Source organism: Sinocyclocheilus rhinocerous, unplaced genomic scaffold, assembly GCF_001515625.1.
Source record: "Sinocyclocheilus rhinocerous isolate Xijiao unplaced genomic scaffold, SAMN03320098_v1.1 scaffold292, whole genome shotgun sequence".
Taxonomy (NCBI): Eukaryota; Metazoa; Chordata; class Actinopteri; order Cypriniformes; family Cyprinidae; genus Sinocyclocheilus; species Sinocyclocheilus rhinocerous.
Window position 1 is genome coordinate 387485 of NW_015641024.1, and position 25718 is coordinate 413202.

Sequence of the window (25718 nt, forward strand, 5' to 3'; positions counted from 1 at the left end):
ATGGCGCCTTACCATCAAAAAAAAAATTTTAATCCACTGCAGTGGCTCTGATGTCGGGAGAAAATGAAGCCCAACTGTTTTCAACATTGATAATTATAATAAATGTTTCTTGAGCAGCAAATCAGCATATCAGAATGATATCTGAAGGATCATGTGACACTGAAGACTGGAGTAATGATGCTGAAAATTCAGCTTTGAGACCACAGGAATAAATTACATTTTAAAATATATTCAAATAGAAAATAATCATATTACATTGTAATAATATTTCACAATATTAAATTTTTTCTGTATTTTTGATCAAATAAATGCAGCCTTGGTGAACTTTTTTTTTTAAACTTTTTTAAAAAATCTTACCAACCCAATCTTTTGAATGGTGGCCTATGCCTCTTCAGATGTGGCTTTATTTCTCAAAAGTGAAACTCTGATTATGTTGAAACATATTTAATTTTCCTACTGAATTCATTAAACATGAACAACTGTATAAAACACTATCATAAGACAAGTCATCGTCATTGTCCTCTTCTCATCAGGAGGCCTTGATTCATCTGGGAGCCAAATTCTCACCTTGTATGCGACAGGATCACCAGGTACACAAACTGATTAAAAAAAAGCGTGAATTGGAGCGAAATTCAGCTTGCTGTGTGCGCAACGACCGCTCTGGCTGTCTGCAGACCTCAGAGGAGGAATGCTCTGTAAGCATTCTACTATCAAGGTTATACGTTTGTTTACCTGACTGAGAAGCTGTCAGGCCAGTGACAACTTTCTATTTCTATTTCAGAGCACTTTGGCTGTGTGGGTGAAATGGCCTCAGCATCCCAGCACTCCTCAGCTGGAGGGGAAGAACCGGGAGTATGGCTCTGTGTGTCATCAGGACCCCAGGTGAGGGAATACGACATCAATCGATACTTCAATTCACAATTTTCAGAGAGACATTTCAAACAAAATCGTACTGTGTTTTTGGCAGGACATGTATAGAGCCGGCTTCAGTATCTCCTCATGAGTGGCCTGATGACATCACCAAATGGCCGGTAAGTATTACAGCAAATATACTGTAGTATATATGAAATGCCACAGTACTTTGTTGTAAGAGTTGGTTAGCTATACATTGTCCTGACATATGTACTACAGATCTGCACCAAATATAATTCTGGGAACCACACTAATCTGCCTCATATCGACTGTACTATCACCGGCCGGCCCTGTTGCATCGGCACTAAAGGGAGGTGAGGACAACTGCTACTACTGACTCTCACATTGCATTCTTAACACTGGAACATTTTACATGCACTTATGAATAATTTACCGCCATCATGTAATCCATAAAAAAGCAACTGTAATCTGATTATGAGCATTTTAAAATGGAATGTGATCTAATTACAAGTACTTAATTTTTGGAATCTGATTACGTAATCCAGATTACATGTATGTGGGTTTTTGAAATGTCTTGTGTGTTGCTTTGCAGGTGTGAAATCACGTCGAGGGAGTACTGTGACTTCATGAAAGGATACTTCCATGAGGAGGCAACCCTCTGCTCCCAAGTAAGAAGACTGAACCAGCGAAGCACAGAAAAATGTCTAAGATGTGCTATAAGTGATATTAAAGTACATTTATTCATTACTGTACTTATGTAAGATGCAATGAAAGCAGATGAGATGCAAATACTGCTAAAAATGTATTGCACACCTTGTTATTATATGATATGGGTCATGATAATCTGAGCTGATAAATCAATCTTGCATGATTGTCAAAGCAAATGAATTTGTTTGCCAGGTCTTTATGAAAGTACATTACTATTCAAACGTTTGGGGTCGGTAAGATTTTTGAAGTCTTTTATGCTCACTATGGCTGATTTCTTTCATTTAAAAAAAAAGGTAATTATTTTCAGCAGTCATTACTCCAGTCTTCAGTGTCACATGATCCTTCAGAAATAATTCTAATATGCTGATTTGCTGCTCAATAAACATTATTTATTTATTTGTTTATTTTTGGAAACTGTGCTACATTTTATTCAGGATTCTTTGATGAAACGGATCAAAAGAACAGCATTTATTTGAAATAGAAATCTTTTGTAACATTATAAATGTCTTAACTGTCACGTTTGATCAGTTTAATGCATCCTTGCTGAATAAAAGTAAGCAATATTAACTTCCTTCCAAAAAAAAATCTTACTGACCCCAAACTTTAAATCTACCTTCTGCTAAGTGCTCTGTAATCACCATGAAGGTTGCCATGCTAATCCGTTGTCATCTGAAAGGGCACACCGTGATTTGCCTGTGACTTATGCGTGTGCCAGCTTCAGGGCTTTAACTTAAGACTTAGTGCTAAAGTGTGTTAAATGTCTGAAGCTTAAAAATGCTATTTCATTTATTATTGGTAAAATTTCAGGATGTTTCAATTTTAGATGTTTTGTAATCTAAAGAAAAACCCTACTCTGTCCCTGTCAGGTGCACTGTATGGATGATGTTTGTGGCCTCCTTCCTTTCCTGAACCCTGAGGTCCCAGATCAGTTCTACCGCCTCTGGCTCTCACTGTTTCTGCATGCTGGGTGAGTGACCCTTAAGCCCTGTTCACATCAAAAACAAAATGAGGAGGCAAATCTCACTGCAGACGAATGCTCTGTTTACACCTGGAGCAAAACAACAACAAAAAAGTGAAACATTGTAGACGGAAGACGAAAATGAAATGAGAAGGCAAAATATCACAGACAGTGTGTGGTCATGGACTGGTCACACCAACAGCGAAACTATGCAAACAAAAGGTCCGTTCAGATCAAGAACAAAACAAAAGCAAATGACTGGTCTATTCAAGCCAACAGCAAAAACAAAAGGTAAAAACTGTCAAACAAAATGTCTATTCACGCCACCAGAGAAATAAACATTCACAAATCCACAGCATTCATTCACACCTAGGGCAAAGCTAAACATTGCAGACAAAAGTGAAACGAAAAAGCACAATATCACAGTGTGATCATGGACTGGTCAAACCAAAAGCCAAACTAAAAACTTCAACTAGGCAAACGAAACGACAGGTCTATTCACGCCAACAGCAAAATGAAAAATGCAAAAAATGGCAAATAAAGCATCTATTTACACTAAGAGTAAAACAAAAATTCACAAATACACATCATTCATTCCTAGAGCAAAACAACAAAGTAAAACATTGCAAACGAAGATGAAATTGAGACAAAAAAGCTAAATATCACAGACAACGTGGTCACACCAAAAGTGAAACAAAAAAGAGAAACTATGCTAACGAAAGGTCTGTTTAGATCAAGAACAACATGAAAGACAAATGACAGGTCTATTCAAACCCAGAGCAAAATGAAAAGGCAAAAATTTGCAAACAAAATGTCTGTTCACACCAACAGAGAAACAAAAATTTACAAATGCACATCATTCATACCTAGGACACTGCAGACAAAATGTCTGTTTACCCCAGACCTCGGGTGAAGCAAAAAAGCTAAACATGGCAGATATTCACGCCAAGACCATTGCTACACTTTAATGCAGCATATCCAACAATGCATATTTCACTCGCCCATGCAACAATACAGATATTGGTATATAATAATGCACGTCTCCTCGAGTTTCAGAAGATATTAAATAATGTCTGCCTTAAACTGTGCTCAGACTGCCAAATTACTAAAGTCTGTAGTGACAATTAAAATATATGAACTCAATTTCTCATCAAAATCGTCTAAGACCAAATTGTTAGAGCTACGCAGTCAATATTCCTTTTACAGCTCTACTCTCACTCTTACTTTGTCAACAATTGTCTCAGGAGTTTTTTTCTCTCTCTCTCTCTCTCTATTTGATAGTTCATACTCAAATGAAACAAAGAAATCTTCTGAGCTATGAAAGAATAACCCATAAGCTATAAAAATTCCTCTGGGTTTTAATTATGCACACATGCTGGAATGCTCTACCCATAAGCACCATATCCCATACTGCACTGTTTATCTCAGATGCTTCAAAGGCTGACACATACGATCAGATTATCTGCTTTAAGAAACAGCTGACACTTGGAGAAGATGCTGCTATTTAGTATGGTGTGATCTGTAGTAGTAATCAAAGAGAGTGCTTCACTGAGCTGCACTTTGGCTCTTTGCCTTCCTTAAGAAGGCTCAGTAGATTAACGCTTCTGCACGTGCCTCTGTCACACACCTTGATCATCACACTCTCAAACATCCTTGAACCTGCTGAAGTTGGATTGTTGTGGTTACTGTTGCATATTTGTTCGTGTTTGGTGGCCATTGCACATTGCATTTTATAATAACAGCATTTGTGGAGACTCTTGTTGTGACATGCCTTTGCCACATTTTTATGAGACAACTGACAGAAGTGTAATTATGACACAGGCGGTGGTTTGCTTGGACATCATTTAGAGTCATTGGCATCATATGTTGTATGAAGGGAATGTTTATGACCGCTGTAGCCATGTCAGAACGTTGTGGTGTGTTGGGAATGAAAAATATGCATTCAAATCCATAAAGATGTCATAGCAGCTAATAAACAACATGCTTGAAAAGTTCTCTCTGTTCCCATCTGTTAAAAACAGGATTCTGCATTGCCTGGTGTCGGTATGTTTTCAGATGACAATTCTTCGAGACCTGGAGAAGTTGGCCGGATGGCTACGAATATCTATCATCTATATCCTGAGTGGCATCACAGGAAACCTGGCTAGTGCCATCTTCCTCCCCTACAGAGCTGAGGTGAGCCCGCTTGATCCATCTTGCCTCTTTTGCGCTGATAGGGTGCCACAACCGGCCCCTAAAACCTGCTGGTCTAGAACTAGAAATCGCTAACATTAGACAGACGGAAAACTAGGTTACTCACTTTAATCAGTGAAGCTATCTAAACCCGAAATGCTCAATGTGGTGATGTGACACACGTGGACTTGATGGATATCCTGTGTATTTTGGGTTGCACAGTGGCTACAACTGCTTTATTTTTCATCTGTTAAAATACTAATAGTAAAAAATGCTATTTATACATACAATCATTTGAATCCACTTTCTTTGAATAGAATTAAATTGAAAAATTTTCAAAAATGGCATAAAGGCTTTTCAAAGCCATATGAATAAACAGTGTACACATGTTTTTTAAACATGATAAAAATGATTTGTCCTTTTCTTTATCATGGGCATCATTCTTTGTCATTGACCCACACGCACTGTAAAAAACAAAGAATAAAACAAAGATTATTTACAAGAAAATACTATCTCAGCTTTTCTACTTCACAATTTCACGCTTAATTCAATGAGTTACTTGCTGTTTCAATGTAATTATTTCTGAAATTTACTAAAAAATTATTAATTGTTTCTACACCAATTATTTATTTTTTTTGTCAGTGTGACAGTTGTTTGGGAGCTGTTTGATGTCATTGTTTAGGAGCATCGGCAAATAACATGATTTCCCCAAATTTTTGTCAGCCAAACCCCTTTTGGCTTAAAATATTTTCTTGAAGCGCCCTCTGAGATTTTAAGTTATTATTTCAATAATTTAACAACACATTCACATTTACAGTTCTTTAAAGCACTGGAAAAAAATAGTGTAGAAACCATTTTCACTTAAAAATTGCTAGTAAATTTCACAAATAATTACAATGAAATGGCAAGTAACACAGTAAAAATAAAAAATAAAACATTTTGTGTGTTGGTTAATGGCCACATGACATGGTAAAAGATTGGCATGGTTTTTATTTTAGAATTATTTTAAATAATAATTTATTTTGTACATTTGTATAACTGAATTATTAGCTTGTCGTCAACTCCCTCATGATCCACCTGGGGTTTGTGAACCTGAGTTTAAGAAAACCCTGGGCTAAGAGAACCAGCACCATGTTGGTGGAAAAGGGGTATTTTACTCATGTATCTCTGGCACTGAGCTCGTGCCTCTTTTGCTGTCTCCATGTCTCTCTAGGTGGGTCCGGCTGGCTCTCAGTTCGGCATCCTGGCCTGTCTGTTTGTGGAGCTGATTCAGAGCTGGCAGATTCTGGCTCAGCCGTGGCGGGCCTTCACTAAGCTACTGTGCGTGGTGCTCTTTCTGTTCGCCTTCGGCCTGCTGCCCTGGATCGATAACTTCGCCCACATCTGCGGATTCATCTCGGGCTTCTTCCTCTCCTTCGCCTTCCTGCCATACATCAGCTTCGGCCGCCTGGACATGTACCGCAAGCGCTGCCAGATCATCATCTTCCTGGTGGTGTTCGTGGGCCTGTTTGCGGGACTCGTGGTGCTTTTCTACGTGTATCCCATCAAGTGTGAGTGGTGCGAGCTGCTCACCTGCATTCCTTTCACCGACAAGTTCTGTGAGAAGTACGACCTCAATGCGCACCTCCATTGAGGGAGAGGCGGGGCTTCGGGGACAGAGGGATTCGATTGGTCATTGATCTGCATCTGCCAGTCCCCAGCTGTCAGTGTTCATCCAGTTGCACTTCGTCTCGCCCCAAATGAAGCCCTTTCTGTGAACTTGGACAGTATGCTTGTGTTGTTGTTGTTTTTTTTACTCAAGTGTAAGTTGGATCTCCAACTCTTGACCATGATTTTAGGACTCTTGAGATTGAAGAACGCTTTTTAACGTACTCTAAAGTTTTATGTAGTCTATTGATAAGGGTGTCTGATAATCATACAAAAACAGGGTCACCCTCACCCGAAAACTTACTTTACACTACAGTCTCAGAAGGCAGTGTCATCATAAAAGCACTGGTACACCAAAAGGAGAACACGTCTTCAATTTGATTGTTGTACTTTTTTATGTTTTAGCATGTCAGGGGTAGGTTTGTCTTTGTTTAGTCGACCTCAGAATCCAGGGACGAAAAAACTCTGTACCTTTGGTGCCTTTATAAATGTACCTACTACTGCCATATTTTCGTGACACGTTGAGCACTCAAATGATATTCTTTTATTTGTGTGTTACTTCTAATGGAGTAATGGTTGATTATGAAAGGGTAGTGTTTTAGCTACCCAATTTACTCACTTGTTACAGAATACAGCTAAAAACAACCTGCACCTCTGAAGTTTGTCTGTTTTTCTTGTCTACTAGACCTTAAACTATGGAAGCCCATTTGCACCTCAGAGTAAAAAAAATAAATAAAACGGTAACTTTCTCGTAAGTGAGATGTTAATTGTGATATTGTTTCTCATAATTGCAATGTTAGAACTTGCAATGTGACAATTTTCTAATAATTGCAACTATCTCAATATCTCACAATTGTGACTTTATTTCCCATAGTTGAGACTTCATCTCACGATGTGACTATTTTTCATAATTGCGACGTTACATCTCACAATAAGAGTATATCGCGATGTGAATTTTCTTACTTTTTTTTATAACTCTGAGGCAGAAACAGACTTCTATACTAAACCAGTCTGACCAGTTTTGGAACTAAATTTAAGATGGTACGAAGGATAATAAATTGTATCCATAAACCCAAAGAAATGCTGGCAACACTTTACATTAAGGTTCCATTTGTTAACATTAGTTTACATGAACTACAGTAACAATGAGAAATTCTTCTAAAGCGATAATCAATCTTAGTTAATGTTCATTTCAACATTTACTAATACATGATTAAAATCAAAAGTTTTAACTGTCAATATTATGGACATGAGCTAACAATGAACAGTTACAAAAGATACTGTAAAAAAACTAACAAATGATACTGTAACAAAATCTCTCAGTTAGTTAATGCATTAACTACCGTTAACTAATGGGACTTTATTGTAAAGTGTTACTGAAATGCATAGAAAATACAAAAATATAGCTTTGTTATTAGATTTTTTTATTGATTAGATATGCATGATAGTGACTAATGCCACAGAGAACGTTTATGGACATTCTAAGTAAAGTTTACATCAGTTCATACACTGTATACATATTTCGCATTTCCAAAACACATTGTCACAAATGCAGTAATATATTAGGAAGATTCTACAACAATATATTTAACATTTCCAAGGGATGGAAAGTTATAAAAAAAATAAATACGATTTTTTTCTCAAATGTTCAATTACATTTTTTTATTTTTCTGACCTAATGTTTTGAATGTTTGAATTTTTTTCTACCAAAAGAATGTTATTAATGTTAAATGTTATTAAAATGAAAGAAAATCATTGTAACAATGAGAAATTCTTCTAAAGCGATAATCAATCTTAGTTAGTGTTCATTTCAACATTTACTAATACATGATAAAATCAAAAGTTTTAACTGTCAATATTATGGACATGAGCTAACAATGAACAGTTACAAAAGATACTGTAAAAAAACTGTAACAAATGATACTGTAACAAAATCTCTCAGAGTTAGTTAATGCATTAACTACCGTTAACTAATGGGACTTTATTGTAAAGTGTTACTGAAATGCATAGAAAATACAAAAATATAGCTTTGTTATTAGATTTTTTTATTGATTAGATATGCATGATAGTGACTAATGCCACAGAGAACGTTTATGGACATTCTAAGTAAAGTTTACATCAGTTCATACACTGTATACATATTTCGCATTTCCAAAACACATTGTCACAAATGCAGTAATATATTAGGAAGATTCTACAACAATATATTTAACATTTCCAAGGGATGGAAAGTTATAAAAAAAATAAATATAATTTTTTTCTCAAATGTTCAATTACATTTTTTTATTTTTCTGACCTAATGTTTTGAATGTTTGAATTTTTTTCTACCAAAAGAATGTTATTAATGTTAAATGTTATTAAAATGAAAGAAAATCATTATTTTTGACTGATCAAATTAAATGTTTTTGATGAATATGGTGATTTTTTTTTTCAAAAACAATAAAAAATCTCTTTATTAGTTGTTAAAAGCAACCACTGTGTTTTGACCAGTAAAGTGTGCAGTGTATCTTGGGCAGTACAAGAGGGAAAAAAATGCAGTAAACAACCAACATCTTTAGCCTTCATATACCCAAATGTAACTGCTTCGATCTCTGTAAATGAGTGCATAGGTAAGTCTCTGGTTCCTTGCTCAGGTGGTAGTAGGGCTTTAAGCCTGTGACTGCCAAGAGCCATCCAGAATCTACGCATGGTGTCCTGAATCAGGATTTCATGAGCTAAAGAAACTAACATCCGCTGTTTCGTCGTGCATAAGCCAGGCCTCCAAGCTGATACTCCATCTCTGTGAAGGACAAAGCCGCCACAGTGATGGCCGAGGGACCCTTCTCCTTAAAGCCAGCTTTCTGGTAGAAGGGCACCAGGAACTCCTCACAGACCAGCAGGGCTCGGCGGAGACCGGGAAGACAGTGCAGGTACTGCAGATAGCGCCAAAGCAAGATAGAGCCTTTGCCCTGCTGTCGACAGTGGCGGTGCACAGACAACACGAGGATGTGAACTGTGGGAGAGTCTGGGACGTGTGTGGTCATGGCCTCCTGGATCAGATGGTCAAAATAGGGTTAGAATGTGAACTTACTGTGATGTTCTTAATCTACATGATAACAGGTTTCTTTAATAAAGAACCATGTTTCTCACCCGTTCTAATTTCTCTTTGTCCCAGCCAGATCCAATGATGAAAGCCACCAGCTGGCCCTCTTCAAACCATCCCATCGAGAGCTCAGGACACTGGCCCAGGAAACTAAGCACCTCATCAAGGGTGAGTGGACATTCACCGGAAACAGAGATAAACGCTGCAGAGGGAAAAATACAGGGATGAGTGAACCCTGTTATACCAATGCAAACAAGAGCTTATCGGCGGATTATCAGATTTATCACAGATCAGATCTGTATGTTGACTAGAGTCTTCTAGAACTTGGGAAGTTTTTAAAGAGTTTAGGGGGTGTTTTTTTTAACAGGTATGAATTATCAACTCCCCTTAACTGAAAGAAAAGCAATCACAATTATAAAACATGGTGTAAATTACCATTTGTTGCCTAAACAGATATGTGTGATTTTATGGTATTCTATGTATTCTAAAATGAAGACTTAAATACCTAACTTAAACCATTTTTTCTTTTCAAATAAATTTTGCATTATTGATATGACATACACTACCTTTCAATCAAAAGTCTGGGGTCGGAATAATTTTCAAAACATTTTTTCAAAGAAGTCTCTTATGCTCACCAAGGCCGCATTTATTTAATAATAAAAATGTCATATCATGACTTTAAACTTATTTTATTTTCAATTAAAAATTTTAATTGCAAAATACTATTACAATTTAATATAAGCGTTTTCTATTTGGATATATTTTTAAATTGTATTTATTTCCATGATAGCAAAGCAGAATTTTCAGCATCATTACAGTGCAGATAGCGCCAAAGCAAGATAGAGCCTTTGCCCTGCTGCCGACAGTGGCGGTGCACAGACAACACGAGGATGTGAACTGTGGGAGAGTCTGGGACGTGTGTGGTCATGGCCTCCTGGATCAGATGGTCAAAATAGGGTTGGAATGTGAACTTACTGTGATGTTCTTAATCTACATGATAACAGGTTTCTTTAATAAAGAACCATGTTTCTCACCCGTTCTAATTTCTCTTTGTCCCAGCCAGATCCAATGATGAAAGCCACCAGCTGGCCCTCTTCAAACCATCCCATCGAGAGCTCAGGACACTGGCCCAGGAAACTAAGCACCTCATCAAGGGTGAGTGGACATTCACCGGAAACAGAGATAAACGCTGCAGAGGGAAAAATACAGGGATGAGTGAACCCTGTTATACCAATGCAAACAAGAGCTTATCGGCGGATTATCAGATTTATCACAGATCAGATCTGTATGTTGACTAGAGTCTTCTAGAACTTGGGAAGTTTTTAAAGAGTTTAGGGGGTGTTTTTTTTAACAGGTATGAATTATCAACTCCCCTTAACTGAAAGAAAAGCAATCACAATTATAAAACATGGTGTAAATTACCATTTGTTGCCTAAACAGATATGTGTGATTTTATGGTATTCTATGTATTCTAAAATGAAGACTTAAATACCTAACTTAAACCATTTTTTCTTTTCAAATAAATTTTGCATTATTGATATGACATACACTACCTTTCAATCAAAAGTCTGGGGTCGGAATAATTTTCAAAACATTTTTTCAAAGAAGTCTCTTATGCTCACCAAGGCCGCATTTATTTAATAATAAAAAAGTCATATCATGACTTTAAACTTATTTTATTTTCAATTAAAAATTTTAATTGCAAAATACTATTACAATTTAATATAAGCGTTTTCTATTTGGATATATTTTTAAATTGTATTTATTTCCATGATAGCAAAGCAGAATTTTCAGCATCATTTCTCCAGTCTTCAGTGTCACATGATCCTTCAGAACTCATTCTAATATGCTGATTTGCTGCTCAAGAAACAGTTATTATTATTATCAGTGTTGAAAACAGTTTATGCTATATGATATAATTTTTCAAGCTTCTTTGATGAATAGAAAGTTCAAAATTACAGCATTTATTTAAAATACAAATCTTTTGTAATATTATGTCTTTACTGCATTTAATTCATCCTTGCTGAATTAAAGTATTATTTTCATACTTTTTAAATTATTTATAATATTAAAAAAAAAAAAATACTGACCCCAAACTTTTGAAAGGTGGTGTACTTCAGTACATACATATTGCCAAAACTTTACAGAAATTGAAATAAAAATAAATAAGGTAGATAGCTAAATAAGTATTTACGTTGTCAACCTGTTGCCCACAAATCTGACCTAAACCCAACCATCAGATTTCCTAGAGAAATGCCTTCAGCGAGGGATCAAGTGTGTTAGAGCTACTTAAACTACATTCAGCATCTGCTGACACACTCAGGACAACTAAAACAAAAGATGTGTTTTTGTCTAAAAACATTTTTCACATTATTGAAACAATCGTTAGGTACTTCTGGCTCTGTATTTTGGTAAATCTATTTGCAGCACCGCAATATAACCCCACCGTCTGTGCAAAACATCTTACCTTCTCTCTCTATCTCAAACACACTAATGGCGTCCTGTGGGGTGAGATTCCGGAACTCGCTAGCAGGTAATGTGTGTCGTCGCTGCCGTCGAGAACTGGCCACGCTCAGCGGCGTCTTCAGAAAGAATGGCTTCAGGAAGGGTGAGCTGACGACCTGCGGTGCCATCATCTGACACGCGCACACTTCTGACTGCTGGAGGACAGTGCGGTCTGAAATACTAACGCAGCCTCTTCAGCTCTTAGTTTTCTCTCACTTCAAAGTTTGCGGACACTGCTGTCTTTCCCTCAGTGGATTTGTTCGGTGGCTCTCTTCTACGGTCTGATGTGTTTGAATCCTAACACTCTACCCCGTCGCTGTCACCTCTCCTCCTCTTTAACCCTCCCCCTCGTCCCTCTCTTTGTCCCGGCCCGCCCAGATCTCCTAAAGTGTCCCGTCTTTAGAGGGATAGTACTGTGCGCACGTGCCAGGTGAAGCTGCAGCAATTTCCTAAAAGTCTCTGTGCTAATAGCCTACTCACAGCGCAGCTCCTAACGCTCACCCAGAAACTGTTTGTACAGCTAAAGAAAGCTTTGTAGTGTTTACGCCAGCCCTGGTAGCCCTGTTACGTATTTGGTGTTACCAAATTCAGCAAGCTGGTGCTTAGTAAGAGAATAAGGACACTGAGAACTACGTACCAATATGTCATTTTGAGATTGTCCGCATCGGCTGAAAAATAAGCCCACTGGGTCAATTAACAGAAGTGGCGTTTCACTCATTGGTGTAACATTTCCAAAATCATTCAATTCGTCAATACATATTGCACATTACACTACCATTCAACTGCATTTATATTTTATCAAAATACAGATTTAACTAGTATGAATTAACTACCCTTAACTGAAATAAAAGTAATCACAACTAGCAAAGTACAAAGTATTTACAAATTACAAAGTAGCCTATAAGTAAACCGTTTGTTGCCTATCCAGATGAGTGTTTTTACAGTATTTTATTGGACACCAATTGTAAAAAATTAAAAAAAATAAAAACATAGTTCTGTAAATAAATACCCAACTTTTTCAGACTAGCCTAAACAATATATTTTTTTAAAAGTCAAATTAATTTATTTGGTATGACATGCACTAAAGTTCAAAAGTTTGGGATCAGTCATTTTTAATGTTTTTTGAAAGATATCTTATGCTCACCAAGGCTGTGTTTATTTGATCAAAATCACAATAAAGCAGTAATATTGTGAAATATAATTACATTTTTAAATAACTTTTTTCTACTTTATATATAAATTAATTTGTGATGGTAAAGCTGATTTGCTGCTCAAGAAACATTTCGTATTATTATCAATGTTGAAAACATTTGAGCTGCTTAATATTTTTGTGGAAACCATGATATATTTTTCAGGATTCTTTAAAGAATAGGAAGCATTTATTTAAAATAGAAATCTTATAAATGTCTTTACTTGCACTTTTGATTCATAAAAGTATACATTTCTTTAAAAGAATATTACTGACCCCAGGCGTCTGAACAGTGCTGTGCATGTTTTGATATTTATTCATATTAATAATTTAAAATGTATCAATATTAATATTTTTTCACATCACAAAAGGGTTAGACACCTAATTAAACCGCCTTTTGTTTTTAATAACATGGTTTACATTTACCTAAACATCCGCTCAACTTGCCACATCAAGTGTGATTATGTATATACTCTAAAAAATGCTAGTTTGGGATTTATGAATAGTATATTTTCTAGCCAAATAGTGTGTCATTTTGTTGGTTTATTTTCAGTGTTGGTTAGTTCTTGTGTAACCCAGCCTTCTGTTTAAACGAGCAACCCAACAAGAAAATTAGATGTATGTGTTTTTGTCCTTTATTTACCCAGCATTTCTAAAGTACATCACATTGTGTTTCATGTTTTAATTACTCTGAAATCATCACCAGTGTTCATTTTGCTTAATTTATCAATTTCATTATGCAAAAGATAAAATTCACATGTTCATTGTTTATTTTGAATACTGCTTGCTTCATTTATTGATTGCATTTATTTGAACATCCTTTGTTTTTGTACAGTCCCATTTTTTATATAGTTTAGAGATCATTTTACATCTGTATAGCAACCTATTTAGTGATAAAAATTATTCCCTTGGAGAAGAATATATTATCTTTAGCATATAGTATAGTCCAGTCAGTGATGGATTAGTAATTATTTGATAACACAGCATGCTGCTTAAACATTTACACGTTTTTTTTTACACTCTGCTGTTCATTATTGTCCAATGATGTCTTCCTTTTCAAAAATACACAGTTTAAGGAGCTTTCAGGTTTCCCAGTATTATGCTTAAGGTGTTAATGCCATCTGACAAACTAAATATATCTAGTCTACTGACTTACTGTTCAATAACCGGCTGAAACCTGATGAATCCAGCTCTTTACTTTCCAATACATCAGACACAATGAGAGGAAGCTCTGGGTTAATGCTGGACCTCATCTGAGGAGGAGCTACTTCAATTTAAGATGATTTGACCTTTAAACGACCCCTCCGAGTAATTCCAATCATCAGCTGAACTACTATTTAGTGTAGAATCTATATTGGCATCCTTATATTTTACAAGTCCTGTAATACAAGACAGTCTTTTAATAGTAAGCTATTTTAAGTAATCATCATCACTTGATACATACTAACATTTGATCATTTAGATCAATCGTGTTTCACAGAAGTTGAGATTATCTTAGAGAGATAATAAATCGCTTGTTGACCTGTAAAATATAGACTAAAAGCTATTAGGAGGCAAATGGATGAGTCATTCAGGGCCAACACAAGCTGACTCACTCAAACACTGTCGCATTATAGTCTTCCGTTTGTGTCGTTTGAGCCTTCAGAAGTTTTTTTAACTGTGTTTGACTCATTATTTCTGTGGTCATCCACTAACATGCTCAGACAATGACCATTGAGTCTGTGGTTTATTTTATGACTTAATAACTTACCTGCTTTTTAAAGCACCAGTGTCATCGCGCGACTTTCCAGTCAGCAGGTGTTCACCGATGGTTCACCATGTTTCTCCACATTGCTTCACTGTACGTGTCGACCCATGACACGTGTTTACAATTGTTGGGAAGTAGGGAGATGTGCTGTTTATACAGTCCTCTCTCATCTGCACACATAAAGCTCAATCCTCATCCATGTTTTCATTCCTTTCATACGCGTGACTCAAACTGTTGGATTAGTAATCAGGCCGCACGTCCATTTTCTGACACAGTGCCACTGACATAATATCTGACTGAATTGTTTTTTTTATAAATATACATACAGTATAGTTAAGAAATATCAGACGAGGAACAAAGAAGATTGCCGTTTCCCTGAGTGAATTAGTGTTGGGTCGTTCTTGAACGATTCGTTCATTTTGAACGAATCTTTCATGTGACTCGGGAAGAACGAGTCGTCTAGGGAATGATTCGTTCAGTCGCGCATGCGCATCATCCTATAGGTTCTGTACTGGAATTAGTCAAGTAGTGTCGGTAAAATGATTCGAACTTCCCATCACTAGAGTGAATGATTTAATTAGGCTACCCATTCATAAAGTCGTTTTGAACGAAGCAAATGAGTCAATGACTCGTTTATTAAACAGTGATTGCCGCCACCTACTGGCGGTTTTAGTTTCATACTTAAAAACAATTTATTTGTTCCCCCATCATTTAATATTTCTATGTTCAAAATGTTCTATTCAAAACATTAATCCTATAACATTATTCATGCAATTATAATTGTTTTACGAGCATTCATGCCCCACCTGAGCTGCATTAAACAGTCTGTGTTAAATAGCCTACTTCTAAAGGTAATGCTATTACAGATGCCTCTGCCATGCAAGCATGGACTTAATAATTTAATTACAATTACTTCTGATGTAATTGCATTAAATACTGTAGAGTACTATAGAACAATTAAGTATAAAACAATAGCCTAGTGGATTTAAAATCAAAATTTAGCATCTAATGTTAAAATGTATGTTTTTATTGTAACCGGCTCCTTTTAAATACTTTGGTCAGTTCAAGAATAATTTATGCGATTTTATATTATTCATCTGAAAGAATAAAAAGAACAGCTTCATGTCTATTCAACTGGTCAAGGTTGATATAGGATTTAGAAAGTAATTAGTAATAAGTACTTCAATACTATTTAGAGAGTAATTAGTGCAGTAATCTAATCACATGGGTGAAGATGGTATTAGTATCTATTAATAATTTTTTAGAGTAACTTACCCAACACTGCTATAGTGTTATATTATTCTAATTAAACATGTATATTAAAGAATCTGCCATAGAAGATGATGCATAAATTAGAATAGGTCCGAAAAATAACCCAAAAAATGTATAAACATAATTTTGTGCATCTGTAAATAAGTACTAAAGGTTTAAATATATAAATAAATAAATCAAGGGAAGAAAATGAAGTCATTTCTAATAAAGTAAATGTTTCAGGAAGTGTCTGGAAGGGTACTGAAGTGCACTTTAGTATCAGTACACAGTAGTAAAGCACTGCACTACAGAAGTATATGCTAGTGCAGGGTAATAATAATAAAACACTCTCAAGTGCAGTAGAATATTTTTCTAAATTACAGTTGCTTTGAAGTATATTTTATTTTCAGTGCCACTGACCAAAGTATATCAGAAGTACATGCAAAACTAGCGTATTAGAAGTGACAAAATCACACATTTTGCTTAAGTGCTGCTAAAATAAGTCAAAAAACACTCAAAGGTTTAACTTCTTACATTTAGGATATAACACTCATGTCATTTATATACAATAGTTTTTCCATAATAATGATACATTAGGTACACACCAATGTATGAAATATTATCTCTTAAAGTATATTGCTTTCATAAATAGTATTCATTTTGAAAGTACGCTTTAAATGCACTTCTCACAAGTGAGGAACAAGAAGGCACAGTGGAATATTTAATTGAAATGGCACATTATTTGAGGAAATAAATAATATGCATATTCCAGAACAGTGATAAATCTTACATCAATATTATCATGCACAGCTGTGAGCAATTAATTCAACACCATCAATAATCAGATTTTTATTTTATTTTTTACATTTGATTAAAATACATGTACAGAGCAGCTTAATCAGTATTAACAGATGATGTAACAAAAATCATGTTAAGTAATATAGCATTACAAAATTTGTATAAGCAATACGTTTCGACCTACATAGTATCAGTTTAAAATGATATGCTCTCCAAAACGGACATTACAAACAAGAACATCAGTCTCACATCTAATGCATAAACGTAGTCGAGGCTAAATGTTACAGCTGATGAACACAAGAACAGCACCGCTATGAGCAAAAGCTGTTGCAACATTTGCTTTGTTCTTTAAAGGCACATAAACCTCTATGCATAATGCTACAAGACACTGCATATCTGCATGTTTGAGGAGAACAATGAGATGTCATGCTTCTTGTGACTTGTTCATTGAGCTTTTCTTTCCTCTCTTAGACATACAACCAACCTGTCAAATATTCACAAAGTCCTCGCTCTAAAATGATTTAATAACATCTGAACCGACACATGAAAGGAATGCCTTCACATGTTAAAGTATTTAAATATATTACAATGTTCATAAGCAAATAAAGAGGTAAATAGAGTCCACCACGGCTTTTTTTTAAGTTTTAAAGAGCATAAATAGCTGAACACACAAGCACATTTAAAGCACTGTTAGACCACACAATATTTGGTCATTAAACTGACAAGTCGTCCACCATTTCCAACAGTATCACTATAAATATTACATTTGAAATCATGAATATATATATATATTCAAAAGTGCTTTTCTGACTGCTCATCTTCAGTCAGCACACAAAAAAATAAGTTCAGGACACTTAAGCACTTACTAAAACATTTACAATTATATTTCTGTATTATTCACTCATTAGTTTAACACATGATCATTTGTTGACTTTTACATTTACTCGTACAGATATCCTGAAATGAGTTTTTATTGAAATGTGCTTTGTCTATTAATCGTAACAAGCTGCTGTATGTTTATTAGAGTTATAATCAATACCTGGATCAAAGCTCTATATCTAGGTTCACATAACCAAGCATCAAAATGACCTGCTTCACCCTCAACCACACTCTTAAAAATAAAGGTTTAACACACAGAAGTGGTGAGAAAGTTCCTCAAAGAACCTTTCAGCGAACAGTTCATAAAACAATCTAGTGTGAAGAACATTTTAATCATCTAGAGAACCTTTTTCCACTATGAAGAACATTTTGTGCAATGGTAAAGTTCCTTGAATGTTAAAAGTTCTTCAAGAAACAATACAATTTAAAAAAAAAAAAAAAAATTTTTTTAGATGGTTTAGAGTTTGATTAGATGGTTTAGAGTTTGGTCTGTTCATCACAGATATTTCATATGGCTTCTGAAAACTTGATTACTTGATATGTAGTATGGACTAATCATTTTATTTTACTGGTTTCTGGAGCTTACCAAGTACTTTAAAATCAACTTCCACTTTCATGGAATGTAAAAGAGCAGACTGGACATTCTGCCCAACTTTTTTTAGTGATTCATGGAAGATAATAATGCAGAGTTTGAATAACGTAAGGGTGATCACTTTGGGTGAAGTAAGCAACTTGATAAAATAGAGCCCTAAAAACCAAGCACAAGAAATATGACACACCACCAGAACAAGCTCATCGGCCTCAGCCAGTTATGTTCAGAAACAAAAGGCCTGGAACAAGAGTCAATCATGTTCAAAGTGGGATACTGGAATGGGAGTGCATCAAACTGCAATGTGGAGACATGTCGGGCTGTACAAAGAAGGAGATGGGCAGGGTTAAACATCCAGTTCATCATCATCCATGTGCAAATGGCTTGAGGGACCCAGGAGCGGCTGGCTGGAGCAGCAGGTACTCTGAGTGTTCAGACTTTCAGTTGAGCCAGATAATCCTACAGAAATGACAAATACTGCAGTTAAAAAATCTACTCTACACAAATATCAAAACATGTAACACATGCCATATTTTATAAACAGGCACATCAAAGTTTAACAAATATGTCAAAGCAACAATTTAATGATTGATTAAACCAGTAAAACTGGAGACTGAAGAACTTTTTGTGCCGTATAGGTTTGCATGGCACTGAGAACAAGAACATGGAGGAACAGCCGAGAGAAGGACACAGAAGCCTACATACCCATTACTCTTCCATACCAATAGAGCAGGAATCAGGACCTAGAGCTGCCCAGAGCAAGACCACGAGAGAAGCCAGGAAGGCAGGGAAAGGAAGTCAAGGAATAAATGGCACACAGGTTAGAGCTGAATGACCGAGAGCCAGAAACATAGCGTTTGTCAAATTGCAAGAGAGAAAGAACGAACGATGTTGTTCGAAGAGTGCACACACGCTCAGGACAATAACGTCTCTGTAAAGGACACACTCAAAGCATGCACAATAGGCTCTTGTGTCCGGATGTGTACACACCAGGGAGGGAAAGGTCTCCAGGGGGGTCACTTTCAGTCTTGGTAAAGCTGCTGTGCTCACTGCTGCAGTCATTCATCACCTCTTCCTCCAAATTCAGTCGATCCTCTGTATAGATTCACAAACAATAGAAACAAAAGCTGTAGTTGCACAATGGTTTATTCTTTATTTAGTAAAAATGCATTATTAATGCATACACGACACTAGCAATTTCTGGACTCTTGATCAGTATCTTATGTTCTCCACTTGTTTTCAAAATATTTGTAATATACGTTGCCCTTCAACAGCATGGGGTTATTAATACTTCTATTCAGCAAGGACACATTAATCAAAACTGGCAGTAAAGACATTTATCATGTTACAAAAAAATGTCCATTTCAAATAAATGCTTCTTTTTCTATTCATGAAAGAATCTTGAAAAAATTAAAAAATGTTTTCCACAAAAAATATTAAGCAGGGTTATTATAGTTAACAAACTAAACCATAAAAAAAACATTTTAATTACTGGAGATAAATTAAATTTAAAATAAAATATATTTAAAACTTCAAATCAGCATTATGCAAGTCAGCATATCTGAATGATTCTAAATGATGAAAATGTAATAATATTTCATAGTATTACTTGTTTTACTGTATTTTGAACAAATAAATGCAGCATTGCTGATCATAAAAGACTTCTTTCAAAAACATTTAAAAAAAACTACCGATCACAAACTTTAGAACAGTTGTGTAAGTATATTTGGTGTTCTACCATTGGCAGAATTTACTTGTTTTAACCATAACCTTAACAAATTTAGTTTAAAAAAGGGCTCCTATTTGGACATCTGGTAACATTTTTTGGACACCACATAATATGTAGCCAAAGTGGTAAACAATATGACTTTGAAATGTTCGCTTCTATGACAGCACATCTGAACATGCCCCTATCAACACTGTCAACCAGGGCTGTCAATCTATTAAAATCCATAAAAACATGCTACGCTAATGAATGTGTCAAATGTATTCCAATTAATCACATATCAATATGTCCAGAGAAAAAAACAACAAAAGACATTACATTATTGTGATGAAAGCATTTAACAGACACAAAAATAGCTTTAACGTAATATAGCACTTGTTTTATTTTCCTATTTCCAGTCAGACAGTGATAACAGTGGAGTCACTCACCATCTTCAGGAGACAGTGAATCAGGGGCGTCCTCCCCAGCCGTACCCTGACAATACAAAGACAGTGAAGAACATGAGAAAGGTGCAACCCCATCAAGCAGGCCGTGTGTAACATGTTATATGGGCTGTGCTGCTGACCTCAGTGGGGGCAGGACTGCTGGACAGCAGCATGTGAGCTTGTGCATCAGACATCTCAGACAGTTTTTCTTCATCCTCCTCCTGAATGGGTGACGATGGAGAGCGTAGAGTGCTGCAAACACACAGACTGTCAGGACTAGGGATGATGCACGAATTAAGTCTTCTAGTACAAACACTATTTAATGTTTGTGCCTTTGTCCTTATCGTAGGAAACATTAAAGGGGTCCTATTATGCTCTTTTACAAAGTCTTGATTTTGTTTTGGGGGTGTACTAGAACAGGCTCTCATACTAGGTTGTTCGAAAAACACATATTTTCACATATTTTACATTATTACAACACCTCTGTGTACTAGAACAGGCTCTCATACTAGGTTGTTCGAAAAACACATATTTTCACATATTTTACATTATTACAACACCTCTCTCCCCAGTCTGGCATAAACGGCTCGAATAGTTCCTGTATGAAATGAAGGCCCGCCTTCTGAAATACGAAATGTGCTGTGATTGGTTAGCTGGGCCAGTGTGTGTTGTGATTGGCAGCACTCGGCACCTGGTCGGGAAATGTCATGACCCTTACCATCCTGCTGCGAGCTTCAGTGTAAATATTGCGTCAAAATCGAATCGGTTTGAGCGCGATTTAGACCCGGATGATTGTAACCACTCGAAGTTCGTCTGCCTTGGGAAAGCTAACGTGTCTCTGACATAGTGATAACACTCATTGCCTTCTCTAGTGCAGCTCAACCAGGTCTCATCCCATTCGTCGAAAAGCATAATAGGACCCCTTTAAAATATCTTTTATATTTCTCACCATTACAATTAAATGCACTGGGTGGTGCTGTGGACATGTGACACTGGTCTGATGAGCGGTGATGAAGTAGGAAGTGTTTATATTCTAATCTGTATATTCGGTTCTTGTTATTGTCACGCGTCCCACAGGATGGGGATCTGCTTTCATGGTGGAAAGAGAACACAAGCTGCTACAAAAAATGTGGACACTCATCAAAGAGGTGTCTGTGTCCCAGCAACCTTTGTGCCGTAAGGGCAAATTTTTTCCACAGCAGACCCTGTGATTAACATTTTTATATATATAAACATGTGAAAGAATAAAAATGCAATCGCTTTTATACAGACACTAGTTTTGTATATGTGCACTACCCTAATTACAGGCATCTACTTCTCCACTCTATGTCAGATGAGTGTTTTTTTATGGTTACTTTTTAATCTTGATGTGCTTATTGATATATAAATATATTACATATAAACAAATGTGTATCATTCAGTTATTATTATTATTTATTTTTGCCTATTTTTTTTATTTGACTATTTTCTTCAAGTAATTAATCAATCAATCAATCAATCTTTTTATTTGTGTTAGAACTCTCAGCAAAATTATTTGAAATGGGCACTTTTAGTTAAAACAGGAAGACGGACTATGAGTCAACACATGCGTTGATGCTGAGTATATTTTCCTTATTGCTACAATGAAAAACAGGATGTACTGAAAATGGCAAGTGGAGTCATTATTCGGATTTATGGAAAGGAGAAGTTCATGACATCTTGCTGTGACACACATGCAGATGCAGGAAGTTCAGCCCTTAACTGGCCATTACCCAGCTATTATTACTCCGTCACGAGAAAGCAAAGATCACTTATCAAAAAAATCCCACTTGAGACTTCGCCAAAAGCATTATTTTATTTTTGAAAGCAATGTCACATAGTCCATGAAATAGCTTGACAAGTGCTGTTTTTATTCCTGTGTTAACACATTTCCTAGTAAAAAATCTGTGCAGTGCTGGATACGTTCAAGGGGACAGAGAATCTTGACTTGTTCACATGACTGTTTTTAAAAAAAAATTTATTCAGCAAGGAGGTATTAAATTACTCAAGTAAGAGTAAAGAAATTTATAATGTTACAAAAGATTTCTATTCAAAATAAATTGTTCTTTTCATCAAAGGAATCCTGAAAAAAATGCATCACGGCTTCCTCAAAAATATGAATCAGCAAATCTGTTTCAACATTTATAATAAGAAATGTTTCCTGAGAAGCAAATCAAATCAATGATTTCTGAAGGATCATATAACACTGAAGACTGGAGTAATGATGCTGAAAATTCAGCTTTGATTTGCAGGAATAAATTACATTTTAAAATATATTCAAATAGAAATTTGTTATTTTAAATTGCAATAATATTTCACAATATTACAGTTAGGGCTGCAAGATTAATCGAAATTAAATCGCAAAGGCGAGAAATCGCGATTAGGCAGAAGCTGCGATTGTCATGCATATCTTTCAGTGAAGCACGGTTCTGTGATCAGCAGTAAATCTCCATCCGAAGGCCAGAGGGCACTCTCGCTCTGAAACTCCAAATATGCCTTGCAGAAGAAACCCAGGAAATCCCTTATAGCAGTTGCTGAATAAACAGAAGATTTAACTGCTTTCATTAATTCAATGTGACAAATAAACCAACGACTACGACAATATATGGTTTATCCGAGTTCGTCTTATTATAATTTTTTATTATAATAAAGTATATAATAATGCAATGCTAATCGACATAGCCTTTATCACTGCTTAGAATACTATGAAATATGTTGCGTGCCTTATTCTGTGTAAGAAGCCACATCATCTCACAGAAGGATTTACTACAAACACTCGACTGACGTTATGAAGTGAGTTTGGAGTAAAAAACATGTTATTAAATGTGGTATTTTCACGTGCTTTCAGATGAAGCAGCATTTACTACACAGAGCTGTAGTTCACTGACAAGCTACGCAAACAGATTTCATAATCGCAGAACGATTTCATAATCGCGTGATTAAATCGTCTGCGATCATGAACGCGATTTTGCGTAGCTTGTCAGTGAACTACGACTCTGTGTAGTAAATGCTGCTCCATCTGAAAGGACATGCTGGAGATTTACTACTAATCACAGAACCGGCTTTACTGACAAGATGCGCGTGACAATCACATTCGATTAATCGTGCAGCCTTAATTACCGTTTTTACTGTATGTTTTGATCAAATATAAGCAGCCTTGGTGAGCATAAGAGACTTCTTTCAAAAACATTTAAAAAATCTTACCGAACCCAAACGTTTGAATGGTAGTGTATTTATCCACACAATGTTGTTCGGCTCAATTGCTTGTTTGGGTCAGTATCCAAAAACAAACATGCAGTGGGTCAGTTTTACCTGTCGGGTGACTTGCTGACTTTGCTCTTCTGTCCGCCACTGTCTCCAGAGTGGTCAGGTGAGCTGAGCTGCCTGCTCTCTCCACTCAAGCTCCCAGAGAAGTTGATCTCGTCATACAGAGGTGCAGATGGAAGGCCAGGGGACACGGCACCAAGACCGTTCAAAGCCTCCAGCAGCGAGATGGGCTCAAAGCCAGGGGGAACTGAGTCTGAGCTCTGAGAAAAGGGACAAAATAATGAGAATCAGAGAGTGATGCCATGTTGTCTTGTATGGAGACAACACAGATGGATATGTGTCATACCGAGTGCTCATCATGATCCATGCTTTGAGCCAGCACTGGACTGAAGGAAACAGGAGAAAGTGCTCCAGGCTTCTTTCTTACAGCTCGAATCTGGAGAAGAGCTCGAAACGCTGGAGACAGACAAAAAAGGCACTTCTAAATTTCTTCACAGGCTTTTCGGGATGTTACTCAAATGATACACAACTGTGGGAGTGTTAAACTGATAGTTCACCCAAAAATAAAAATCATGGCTTAATTTACTCTCCACTCATGTCATGTTTCAAACCTGTAGGACTTACTTCTATGTAACAGAAAATAAGATATTTTGAAGAATGTGGGTAACTAAAGAGTTTTAGTTCTCTTTGACTTCCATTCTATGGTCACAAAATAGAGTGGAATTCAATGGGAACCGAAATCGTTTGTTCTCAACATTCTTCAAAATAAAAAAACACTGAAACCATTTTATCAGCATTCTTCAAAATATCTTCTTTTGTGTTCCACAGAAGTAAATGATGACAGAATTTTTATTTTTAGGTGGACTATCCCTTCAACAGCAGTTACATACGCAGTCGACAGATCGGGCAGTTGTTGGCCTGGTAGCGTAGAGTATCAGCGCAAGAGTTACACAGGCACAAGTGCCTACAGGGCAAAATCAGAGTGTCCCGCAGATCTGACAGACACACCACACACTCGTTGCTGTTGTCACTGTTCTCATCCTCAGATGGCTGGGGGGAAAAAAAAAAATCACAATGACATTTTCCATTACTAATAATACAGAGACCTATATAAATATATAGAAAATGTAATGAACAGCAGCAATCATCTTTTTACCTTTGTCTCTTGGTTGTTTTTGTTCTCAATTCCATAAATCTCTTGTAGCAAGTAACTGACACGGTCCACCTGTGGTGTATAAGCAAATATTTAGGGAAAAAAATATTATGAACTCATTACCATCTCTACTTGAGAATAATGTTCAAACAGGACAATATGGAAATCATTAAGACTCACTATTTGTTTCTGCTTCAAAGGTTTGACTGAGAAACTGCCATCAACATGCTGTAAATGTAAAAAAAAAACAAATAAAAAATAAAATAAAATAAAATAAAAAATAAAAAAACAAATAAAAAAACCGCTACAAATAAGCATTTCAGAAATTGTGCATATGACATCAAATTCAACTCACTCTTTCAAATGCTGCCAACAGTACATGTGCATGTCCCAAACAATCTGAAATAAATGGTTACAATTAAAACGCAGATTCATAACAGCACTAAACAAACACACTGATTGGTTCTCTTTTGAAATATTCGGGGAACACTGCTGTATAGACACAACAACATGATAAAGTTTTGTTGAGCAACTTTATCTCTTCCAACCAGCAACAAGCATCAACAGTGTAATGTTAAGAGATGTGACAAAGTGTTAGAGCAAATCCTTTAAAGGGGTCATATGATGCGATTTCAAGTTTTCCTTTCTCTTTGGAGTGTTACAAGCTCTTGGTGCATACCAAGAAGATCTGTAAAGTTGCAAAGACAAAAGTCTAAAACCAAAAGAGATTT

General features: G+C 36.1%; 3 protein-coding genes across 6 annotated transcripts in view; 1 reads left to right on the plus strand and 2 right to left on the minus strand.

The window, feature by feature from the left end:
* The window catches only part of LOC107754036 (inactive rhomboid protein 1-like), a 50910-nt gene extending 43840 nt beyond the window's left edge, over positions 1–7070 (plus strand). For both annotated transcript variants that reach the window (XM_016570348.1, XM_016570349.1), the window contains 8 exons: positions 534–695; positions 782–882; positions 968–1031; positions 1132–1226; positions 1466–1541; positions 2448–2548; positions 4561–4714; positions 5925–7070. In XM_016570348.1, the coding sequence (XP_016425834.1) occupies positions 534–695; positions 782–882; positions 968–1031; positions 1132–1226; positions 1466–1541; positions 2448–2548; positions 4561–4714; positions 5925–6344 (1173 nt within the window). In that variant the 3' untranslated portion in view covers positions 6345–7070. The remainder of the gene's footprint in view (positions 1–533; positions 696–781; positions 883–967; positions 1032–1131; positions 1227–1465; positions 1542–2447; positions 2549–4560; positions 4715–5924) is intronic.
* A 1902-nt stretch (positions 7071–8972) lies between these two features.
* LOC107754039 (serotonin N-acetyltransferase-like) lies at positions 8973–12451 on the minus strand. Of its 2 annotated transcripts, XM_016570352.1 has the most exons (4): positions 11908–12450; positions 10475–10629; positions 10264–10374; positions 8973–9276 (listed from the first exon to the last, which is right to left on the minus strand). In XM_016570352.1, exons 1-4 carry the CDS (start codon positions 12074–12076, stop codon positions 9082–9084), a joined length of 630 nt encoding a protein of 209 aa, XP_016425838.1. In that variant the 5' UTR covers positions 12077–12450; the 3' UTR covers positions 8973–9081. The 2 variants fall into 2 exon arrangements, with proteins under 2 accessions (XP_016425838.1, XP_016425839.1); XM_016570353.1 differs by lacking the exon at positions 10264–10374 and having other exon boundaries at positions 8973–9387; positions 11908–12451.
* Positions 12452–18391: 5940 nt separating this feature from the next.
* The window catches only part of LOC107754037 (E3 ubiquitin-protein ligase MGRN1-like), a 16024-nt gene continuing 8697 nt past the window's right edge, over positions 18392–25718 (minus strand). Inside the window, exons 7-17 of one of the 2 annotated variants that reach the window (XM_016570351.1) lie at positions 25343–25386; positions 25168–25215; positions 24991–25059; positions 24725–24884; positions 24181–24290; positions 23880–24094; positions 20690–20801; positions 20553–20598; positions 19389–19493; positions 19104–19147; positions 18777–18857 (exon numbers count right to left, since the gene is read on the minus strand). In XM_016570351.1, the coding sequence (XP_016425837.1) occupies positions 19107–19147; positions 19389–19493; positions 20553–20598; positions 20690–20801; positions 23880–24094; positions 24181–24290; positions 24725–24884; positions 24991–25059; positions 25168–25215; positions 25343–25386 (950 nt within the window). In that variant the 3' untranslated portion in view covers positions 18777–18857; positions 19104–19106. Of the gene's footprint in view, positions 18858–19103; positions 19148–19388; positions 19494–20552; positions 20599–20689; positions 20802–23879; positions 24095–24180; positions 24291–24724; positions 24885–24990; positions 25060–25167; positions 25216–25342; positions 25387–25718 lie in introns of both variants that reach the window. The other variant, XM_016570350.1, reaches the window with a different exon arrangement.